At 41.1% G+C, this 10,886-nt stretch overlaps 1 protein-coding gene across 1 annotated transcript; it reads right to left on the bottom strand.

The window, feature by feature from the left end:
• Positions 1-375: 375 nt before the first annotated feature.
• On the bottom strand, positions 376-1,772 carry LOC126474949 (uncharacterized). Its single transcript, XM_050102471.1, has 2 exons — positions 1,553-1,772; positions 376-1,465 (listed from the first exon to the last, which is right to left on the bottom strand). The coding sequence occupies exons 1-2, from the start codon at positions 1,715-1,717 to the stop codon at positions 1,028-1,030; spliced, it is 603 nt and encodes a 200-aa protein (XP_049958428.1). The 5' UTR covers positions 1,718-1,772; the 3' UTR covers positions 376-1,027.
• Between the last annotated feature and the right edge of the window lie 9,114 nt (positions 1,773-10,886).

The raw sequence follows: 10,886 nt of genomic DNA, 5'->3' as shown, positions 1-10,886 counted from the left end.
GTGCAGATAGGATATTTTTTGTTTTGTTTACCACTTTCCAGTAAAATTGCATACTTTCAAATTATTAGTGGTACAATTTGTATATGTAACATAATAAATAGACCATTTAAAGAAAGAAATAAGAAAAAGAAACATTACTACTCAGTGCTTAAGGCACATTTTTTTTTTGTCAGTGCTTGTTATTGTGAGCACTGTCCTATATTTCCACAGTACAAAATTCTTACGCCTTTGTGGAAAAGAATATTTCATATTTGCTATTAGTTTTGAGACAAATGGAACGATACATATCAGAAGAGCTGTACAACGAAATATTTGTTTAATATATTTATTTATAAAAAATAATTTCACATAATACAGGTGAATTTTATAGGCTACTGAAGTTTTGAGGAAGAGTTCATGGTAGGCATATTATTAATGACCTTAGTTTTAAAGCAAATGGAATTGGAGGACTTGTTTGCAACAGACCACTATATTAAAACATTGTCTTGAGAAAACATGTCTGGAGTGGTTTCCCTTTTGCTACTCAATATAGATGATGCTGACGGTTTTGGTTTCGAAGCTTATAGTTCAGTGTACATTACCACATTCTGTTGTTGTGGTATATGTCCTTTGGTAAAAGGTATTGCAATTAACTGAGAGAGGAACTCTCTCATTACATGTTGTCATTGAAACAGAAGTAGATGGGAGTATAGCATTTTTGGGGCAACAGTTTGTCGATTACCCTCTTGCATGTTTGCTTCCACAAGACCTTTCACATGTGTCCTCTGCAAGTTTTTGGAGTTTTATTTATTTATGTGTAGTGACTCATTTATCTTAAGTACAGTAGATTTTGAATTCAAGTTTGCATATTTATTCTGCATTTCTCTTGTTTTTGCAGTCATCACATGTAATGTGTCTCAACATTTTGACGTATAATAACTGTGAGATCACTCCCATCCGCATCTATTTCTAGTGAAATGTTGTTAGTTTATTTGCAAAACTATTTTCTGTTATTGACTGGAATTTGTATTTGTGTTATATTGTGAACCTATACAGTTTTTGCCTTTTTCACCCATGCTCCCATAATTTTTACTTTTAGTGCGCTGACAAACTTCTTTAATGCTTGTAGTTCGGCCTCTGTAAGAGCATTTGCTAAGCTACCTGCCTCTAATTCAATTACAACTACTTTTTCCGGTAATGGTATTTCCGTGTTCTTTTTTGCGAAATGGGTGAAAGGCAATACTTTCTGGGTCATTCTCAGTTTACGAATGTCAATCTGTCTTTGCAGAAGCATTTTAGACTTCGCCACGACTGCTTCCTGCAGTTCGGATTTATTCTGGCCGTTTTCCGAATGAATCTGCTCGTCACTGGAAACTGTAGTTCCTAAAAGTTTCGTGAGCTTACATGATTTTTCACGCACAGCAGTGTCTTTGGCTTCCCCACATTGCTTTGTTTCTTGCGAAACTTTGCGTTTTTCATTACAGCGCTGCATAAAATACAAGTACTGGTGATGACCTGATTCTGTATTTATATGTTTCAAAACTTCTGTCAGCGGAATTTCATCAAGGCTAACCTGGTCTGATACCTTGGCTTTCTGTGAATAAGGTACAATTTGACTAACCTGTTTGTTATGTGTATATTCTGTTTCCATGTTGTATTTTGTCCAAGTTTCTTCTAGTATCCCTTGTTTTCGTTCCTTTAATGAAGAAGTTCGTTCACCAGGCAGTATTTTCTGCATTGTCCTATATTTATTTACATCGTATGTTTCTAACGTCTCTATCTATTGTCTTCTTGGTTGGCGGCGTTTTCAGGCACATTGTTGGTATTCGTTGCGGAAATAAATACAATTAGTTACTGTTTATTATAATCCAACCCTTCTCGTTGAATGAATGCTGGAAAAACTATCAAAAATTCGTAAGACGCGCGAAGACGTGCACAATCCCTTCAAGAATAACAACGGAGCACACCGACTTCACCGAGTACAAAAGTTTCCAGTTCGCACCGCTTGCGAGTTTCCAGAGAATAATTATTATGATTTAGTAGCAAAACAGGTGCGAAACTGCTGTCGCTTACACAGCTAGCTCTATGGATGGGCAATTACTTGCAATTAATCAATGAATCGTAATTATTAGGGTTATCGAACATGGATACACTAATAATTCTTTCACGTCAATTAATTTTAGGTAATCGATTTGTCCTTACCATTAATTACTTTAATTTATCCATATTTGTTTTAATGCTTTTTGAGAGATGGTACCTTTCATTTTTAATACTTCAGTGTTTCATTTTTTTGCTAGCTGTCCTTACCATTAATTACTTTAATTTATCCATATTTGTTTTAATGCTTTTTGAGAGATGGTACCTTTCATTTTTAATACTTCAGTGTTTCATTTTTTTGCTAGCTCTAGTGAACACTTTTTCTGAAATAACACAGAGGTCGGAACATGTTCAGTTGTCATCAAATTTTAATTATTAATGAAGCCGTTAAACATTTGTAGCCCTTACTGCAAGTAACCTAAGAAATCAATAATAAAAACTATGTACCTGGAAGCAAAGTAATACCATTTGTTTATTTGTTGTCAAGAAAGTTGATAGACTTACATGCATGTCTGACAAGAGAGCACACACAGTTGACAATCTACAGCAGTACAAAATGCACTGTGCAACAAAATTAAGTGATAGCTTTTTCAGAATTGTCTCCCACTGCGACAGACAACTCTGAAATTTGGCTCAAAGGTGTGTACGACCTTCCTTTCTAATGGCGCTAAAGTGTGGCGCCCTGCGACGTCACCCTCGGGCTCGGCGGCACTTCAAACAGGCAAGATGTCGACACATGCGGAAAAAAATGCTAGAGATCAGAAGTTCATATGAGCTGTAAGCTGAGTTAATGATGCCACATTGGCATCAAATTTAACCACAATTCTGCCCCTGTGGACCTGTCACACAACGAGAAGGTCGACATAGCCCCTCTTATTGACGTTTCACCCCATCTTCTCACATCTCTGCGATTGAGGTCGAAACTCCGACACCCAGCGTTGAAATAAACCGGTTGGCTGAGGAAAAAAAATTTCAGACACCCCGCCACTCAGAATCGATACGAAAAGGCCTCAGCAGGTGGCGTAAGGGACGTCAATAAAACTACCCCATTGTCTAGAGCGTCGATTCCCACAAATTTTGCTGTTGGAAACGATAAATTGCATTGCGATGAGCAACAGGAAGATGTCCTCGACAACCTTTGACACTGCTGACACCCTTGGACGTTTAATCCATTCTCTAAGCACATTGTGAGACTGCGGTACCATTGAACGTGATCGTACCCATTTGGAGTGCAGTACAACCACAATTTTTGCTCTTATGTACAGGTTGGAACACCAGGGATCATTAAAAATCATTCGACGAAATTTGAACGTTATCCGAAACAGTAAAGGGTACCTATGTTTTTTTTCCGACATCCTATCGCGTGATTATGTGGTAGTGCAACATTAACATGTGCATGAATAAACCAGCAAAGTCCCTCTAAGACCCCTCTCCCCAGTTCAGCAACACCCTCGGTGCCACTCGCGCAACTTTATTGAGCATGGTACAAATTTATCTGTCAGAAAGTTTGACACCAATTCAGCCTAGCGGTTGCTCTAGTGCCTGAAGGCAACACCGACTCAAAGGCAGGCCTCGGCGCTTGTTCGTGACGTCACGTCAGCTAGGCATGGCGAACGCCAGGTCTGTTGCAGGCAGAAACGCCTGGGCGTGCTTATCACTATAAATCTCTTATTTTTGGACAAAATGTTTGGTATTGTTTTGGATTCTGCAGGTTTATTTAGATGAAAGATTTCCGTACTATCGTAAAGCTACAAATGAAGATCATAGTTCTGTATTACCGAATCCTGTCGAAACAAACTTAAATCAACATGAGAAGATGCTTTGTCCCATTGCAAACTTCGGAAATTTTACATTCAAGTAACTATATTTACTTGATCCATTTTGTTATCGAAATTTACCCCAACCCCCTTACAATGAACTCGTTTCTTTTATTTATTTATTTATTTATTTTCGTTTGACATCGTCTCTGGAAATGTGAACTAATTTACGTGTAAATGTCCAACTGTTGCCAGTCATTAGATTACAGTCGTTTTCAACGAAAGGAATTCTAAACAGGAAACAAAATAGCTTCATACATCGAAAATACTGCTGAGCTTAAACTTTTTTAAACATGCATATTACAAAAGATAAATATTCCCCTCTTGCAACTGAAAGGAGAAACTTTATAAGATAAAAAAATTTTATTTGATAAAACAAGTATCTCTCTTTTGCCTCTTCTTCTGTCCCCCACCCCCTCCCCCAACGAGTACAATCGCAAGATATTTCATTAACATTCAGTGCTCCTCACCTCATAGTCAACCAAGATACCTAAAGAAGAACACCAATATGTTCACATTTTCTTGTAAAAGCAACCCAGTACAAACGCAACTTCGTCAGATTTACAAATAAGGTAAAGAAGCACGAATTCTGTTGCTGCTGGACCATGAAGTTGTTTTTGTATGTCAATCCTTAAAACAGGTGGAAATTTAAGTTCAGGTGTACACTATTTGTTAAGAAGTGTAATGAATTGCACAATTAATTGATTGCAGAAATCTCTCAGAACAATGTGTGTCGGTCAACTATCGCCAATAGTTTCACATTTTCCTGTGCCAGAGAGGGAGACACCACCATTATGAGTATGCCTGCAACAGACCTGACGTTCGCCGTGCCTAGCTGACGTGACGTCACGAACAAGCGCCAAGGCCTTCCTTTGAGTCGGTGTTGCTGAAGGTAAGCAAACCGCACCCAATGCTGTCGAAGAGTTTGCCCAATTTGGAGCATCTCCAGACTCGTCTACGCTCTGGAATATTATTTACAGGAGTAGAATTGTCTTACGTGATGAGGCCTAATTACCAACGAAGACGTGTCTGGAGACACTCCAGAGAGCGGTGGGATACCAACCTGATTGCTGCCCACCATTCGGCCTGACAACCAGGAGCGATAGTCTAAGGTACCACTTCATTCCATAGCACGACCCCTTCGGTTGTCATCCACAGCACCTTTGCAGCTCAGAGGTACGTTGGTAACACTCTACGCCCTGTTTTGTTGCTCTTAATAGCAAGCTATCCTGGGCTTACATTTCAGCAAGATAATATCCACTCACACATGCCGAGAGTTTCTACTGCTTGTCCGTGCTTGCCAATCCTACTTTGGTCAGCAAGGTCTCCGGATCTCTCCTCAGTTGAGAATGTTTGGGGCAGTATGGGCAAGGGCCTGCAACCATCTCGGGATTTTGACGATCTACCACGCCAATTGTACATAATTTGGCACGATATCCCTCAGGAGGACATCCAACAACTGTATCAATCAATGCCAAGCCGAATAACTGCCTGTATAAGAACCAGAAGTGGACTAACGTGTTACTGACTTACTTGTTTTGTGAACCTCTTTCCCTTGAATAAATCATCAAACTGTTCTGGAACTGTAATCATTTGTTAGTGTCTACATGCACACCACAACTACAATTGCTTCCTGAAACATTTTTGTCTGGTTTGAAAAGATAATTTCCATAATATTCGGCGTTAGGCGGCAGAATTTCATTGCCACAAGGTCGCTAGGCGAGATCGACCAAGAGAAGAGTTTTCGAAATGTTGCTTCGATTCGCCAGCTAACATTGGGCTGACATTACGAATAAAATGTAAGCCCACGTTCCTTGCCTCAGTATTATTTATTTTAACAAATACAGTCACCAAGTCGCTACTCGTTGGTAACAATACTGTTTGGTTCCAGTGTTTATGGCAATGGAAGACCCGTTCTCTCTAATCGTTTGACTGCCAGGTTACAGAAGTGTAATTTGACGTAAACAACTGGTTCTAAATTATTGCTTTCACATACGCTTGAATGGCAACTAGGAAGTTATACTATTCCCCTGACGCCCAGGAAATGCAAAAGATATGTACAAAATTTTAAATGAGAATGATAGCTGCCTATAGTTCCATTAAATGTTACCGTGTAGACAAAAATACTTGCTACGAACATGACTTGTTATTTCGATTAGAAAGAATATTAGATACACGTCACGCTGACGAACTTGCTTGAAATTTTTACGAACTTCCCTCAGGTGTGGCGTATCTTGCGTCGTAATATCTTACACAAATTTTAAAATTGGTTAATATTGATTTCAACTATATAACTTAACTGCTTAAATATCTCCTGTTACCGTTACTGCAAGGAACGTAGTACTTTTCTAACGTTTTCCAACTTGCCGCAATGGTATAGAGAAGCCTCGATATTTGTGGCAATAGCTTGTCTAAATGTTTTACTCATATTTATTTTGAAGGAGCTTTGGCAGGTACTGTCTTTACACTGTAAATTACAAAAATGGTTCAAATGGCTCTGAGCACTATGGGACTCAACTGCTGTGGTCATAAGTCCCCTAGACCTTAGAACTACTTAAACCTAACTAACCTAAGGACAGCACACAACACCCAGCCATCACGAGGCAGAGAAAATCCCTGACCCCGCCGGGAATCGAACCCGGGAACCCGGGCGTGGGAAGCGAGAACGCTACCGCACGACCACGAGATGCGGGCTGTAAATTACAGCATTCCCTTCGCGGTGCAGAAACCTCAATGCGTCTGGTACTGAGGCATGGCACACAAACATTAGATACATTCGTTTGGGATAAAAATCCAGACACACACATTCTTGTTTCTGTCTGTATGCTGCTGCATCCGTGTCCATGATGACAAGCGTACCGTACCGGAGAGTTATAAATGAAGTGTGGCTACTCAAAGTGGCCCATGTAATTATCGTACGGCAGCGAAGCTTGGTAGGTATTCTAATGCGTTAATGCGAAACAGATTTATGCTAGGAAAAATTTAGTTCCAATTTTGACCACCAAGGGCAAATCTAGCTCCGTGAATGCAACAAATAGAAATGTTTCCATACGTAATGCATTAGGAGCAGGATGTGGGCAGAAAAGGTCAAACAAGTAAGAAAGGGATAATGTTGATTTTATTATTAAGTGCCACTTACACAGTTTGTTCAGCATGGAAATTTGATTAAGCATGTTTTTCACTGGGCGGGCGACTTGAGGTGTTGCCCCATCTTGCACGAAAACAGTGGTTTCTTCACAGTTGCGCTCTTCCAGAGCAGGAAACACTTGTTGTTCAAGGAGGCCTCGATAATGTGCAGATGTTATGGCACACATGACTGACACACTGGGTGTATTCTCTTCAAAGAAGAATAGAAGTGCTTGTGGATCCATATCGCACAGCGACATACGGCGAGTGCAATGGCTCTTCATGCATAACATGTAGTTTAATAGTGCCCCCAATCGGTCGGTTCTGTGTATTCACTGCAACCTCTGGTGTAATACGTACCCCATCATCCCACAGAGTATTACCCAGCCCGTGCCATCATCGCACCATACCAGATCCCATAAGCAAATTCAGAATGTTGCTGCGGCTTGTGAAGTTTCAGTTGCTGGATCATTTACGGGTACCAGTGTAAAATAGAACGCATAATTTTTCCTACTGTCGCTCATCGGATGGACAATTCTCGTGACACCGCACGAGCATAGCACTGCCTCGGGCACGTGCTGCATGGTCAGTTACAGCAACAACATTTTCAATAACTTCCACTGGAATAGGACGCCTTACTCTTCCAGGTGGCACACCAAATTCACTCGTGTTGCCGAATTGCTTATTCTCTCAATGGAGCGCAGTAATTGCTGCTGTTGACATAAAACCGTTTCGCTAACAGCATAAGCTCTCTATTCTCGTTAGACATACCATTCATTCACATTATGGCTTGTCAAATGAGAGTTGATGTCACATCATTACACAGACAGTGTCCAGCGCCAGATTTGCCGAACCTGGAAGTAATTTTTTTCCAGCGTAAATCGGTTCCACATTAACGCATTAACACATCTACCAAGTTTCGCTGCCATACGATAATTACAGCCCACACTGGACTTCTGTGAGAAGCTGTGCTGTAATTATAACCACCCTGTATTTTCATTTTCTTTGCTGGGCCAGAAAATTCAGAAAACGTCGTTAATAGTATTACATTATCATTTTTCAGGTTAAAACCGAGAGGAAATAGTTTTCTTTCACTGTCAGTATGATGTACACTACCGACCATTAAAACTGCAACACCATGAAGGCCGTGTGCAACAAACGTCAAATTAGCATAAAGCGAACTACATGGGTGGATATGTAAATGATTAGCACTGCAGTGCAACCGTACAAAGTAGTTGGTGGTAAAGCCATCTGCATTCCGTGTATACGGAAAGTGGGTTTCTCATTCAGAAATCACATTTTAATGTTGTTTGTTTGTGAGAAGATCGTCTTGCGTCTTGTGTAAGGAGGGGGAACGTGTTCTTGCAAGTGTCTGGATTCGACAGCGCCACAATCGTGGCCTATTGAGACTGCAGTTTACCATTCCGCAGCTGCCTGCGTTGTTGAGGTCCTGCAACTGTCATGCGAATGTGGAATCGATGCGTACCGGACGGCCGTACTTAACACCATGAGGAATCGCAGTGGCCACATACGTCTTGTGGCCAAGCGAACAGACACTCACTCAGCCGTGAAGGATTCTATAGGCATGTCACATATCTCACGTCAGAAAATGGACTTACTTGTAACCAGGCAAGTAACGACACGGACAGTACGACGAGTGGAGCTCAACAGGCCGTCAGCATGGTGACAGTTCTTGTGGCGTCCCTTAATGTGGCAGCATAAAGAGGCACACCGAAAGTGGTGTGCACAGCAACAACTCTAAATGAATGGCTCTGGGCACTATGGGACTTAACTTCTGAGGTCATCAGTCCCATAGAACTTAGAACTACTTAAACCTAACTACCCTAAGGACATCTCACACATCCATGCCCGAGGCAGGATTCGAACCTGCGACCGTAGCGGTCGCGCGGTTCCAGACTGTAGCGCCTAGAACCACTCGGCCACTCCGGCCGGCCAGCGACAACTCTGGACACGGGATGGGCACTACATCATCGTTTCAGATGAGTACCGGTTCTGTGTACATAAACGTGATGGGCATATCTGGGTGTAGCGACTCTGGGGGAGAACAAGTTCCGTGTGAATTCCCATTGTAATCTTGGAAATGTCGTAGGTTCGTGTCGAGATTCTGAACGTACTTTCTTCTAGGACCAGTTATCCCTTGGAGTTCAGTTGCATGAATCCACTGCAAAAACAAGTATGCAGTGTAGGTGACGTCAGTAACGTCAGTATCTATTACGTGAGAAATTTTGTCGAGTTCCTAATGCAGCAGCAAGAGTTTCCCACTACCGGTACCTGTGCCTTCGTCTAAGTATATAATGGACAATCAAATGAAAACTAGACTGATGGAAAGAAGCAAGTAAACTGTTTATTATTTCAAAAGTAAGCGCCATAACTATTCAGACGTTTATCCCACTGTGAGAGAAGACGGTCAAAGCTTTCATGAAAACTTTTTACCATTGCTTGCGGAACTACAGTCGTAACCAGGAGTGCACCTCTTCGTTCAAAACAAATCGACGGCCACGAACGTCTTTCTTCAAGGCTCCAAAAATATGCAAATCACATAAGGAGAGATCAGGTCTGTATGGAGGTCTGTAAGGGCTTCCCAGCGGAGCTCGTGCAGCGTAGTCGAAACAACCTAGGCAACATTTCTGCCCGCCCACGTGTTCGATTTGTTTTGGACGAAGAGATGTACTCCTGGGTACAATCATGGTTTCGCAGCAACTGCAAAACATTTTTCCACGAAGGCTTTGACCGTCTTGTCTCACAGTGGGATAAATAATCAAAAGTTGTGGCCCTTACTTTTGAAATAATGAACAGTTTGCTTTTTCCATCCGCCTCGTTTTCATTTGATTGCCCCTTGGAAACTTACACCTGACACATTTTTTCTTCGCTGCATACAACAACAATCATAAAATAACCGAAAACTTTTCAGTGGAATGCAAATATTTGTAATTAGGCAAGTTTCAGAAGCATCCTCTTTTGATTAGGTTTGCCCGCTACAGACAAACATTTTATGCGCGTTAAAATGTGTCAGTTTCGCAGGTTTTAGACTCCGAAAAGAAACACGAAATAATGAGTGAATTAGAAACTAGATCTGCGTTGTTTCAGGTTTCTGTGTTAAAGATCTGACAATGATTCCTGTAGAAAGCTGGTTAATAAGCATAAGGTATTCACAGAACGTTCAGAAACATGTAAATAAAATCGAAACCCCTCAGAAACTTCTATTTGTAATATTCTAAAGGTTGCCTGTCCATTGTTTAACATTTATATACGGCTCGATAAAAGTAAAATGAGTTCATTACAAGCAGGACGAGGAGTTACAATAATTTGTATTCTTTAAGTCTGTACAGAGGCACAAAATATTTGTTTCCAACAAAAGTGATGAGATTGAAAGTTCGTTCCTAAGCAGCGCAAATAACGGAGAAGAGTTTAAACAGATGCTGGACAAAGCAGTTGACTCCTGTGAAACATCTACTTCTAGTAAACATGTGAAAGAAAAGACACTTTAAAAAAAGGCACATGGCACAATGATTTCTTAACTATTATTCCAAAACAATGGTTGGGTTGTTTTTGGGGGAGGAGACCAAACAGCGAGGCTATCGGTCTCATCGGATTAGGGAAGGACGGGGAAGGAAGTCGGCCGTGCCCTTTCAAAGGAACCATCCCGGCATTAGCGTGGAACGATTTAGGGAAATCACGGTAAACTTAAATCAGGATGGCCGGATGTGGGATTGAACTGTCGTTCAAAATAAGGAATCGCTGCCTTGTAAACAACAGCAGACGGAAGCTACCCACATTTTCAAACTGAATGCAGATTTCTGTGCAGTGGCATGTGCTTTCCTTACTGGTCTCGCTACTGTTGCCCTG

Source organism: Schistocerca serialis, chromosome 1, assembly GCF_023864345.2.
Source record: "Schistocerca serialis cubense isolate TAMUIC-IGC-003099 chromosome 1, iqSchSeri2.2, whole genome shotgun sequence".
NCBI lineage: Eukaryota > Metazoa > Arthropoda > Insecta > Orthoptera > Acrididae > Schistocerca > Schistocerca serialis.
Note: the sequence above shows the minus strand (reverse complement) of the source record. Positions and strands in the feature narration are given on the sequence as shown.

Coding starts and splice junctions, on each gene's coding strand:
- LOC126474949 (XM_050102471.1), bottom strand. CDS start 1,717: ATGCAGAAAATACTGCCTGGTGAACGAACTTCTTCATTAAAGGAACGA. Junction 1,466..1,552: donor AAGCCAAGGTATCAGACCAG/GTTAGCCTTGAT, acceptor TATTTTATGCAG/CGCTGTAATGAAAAACGCAA.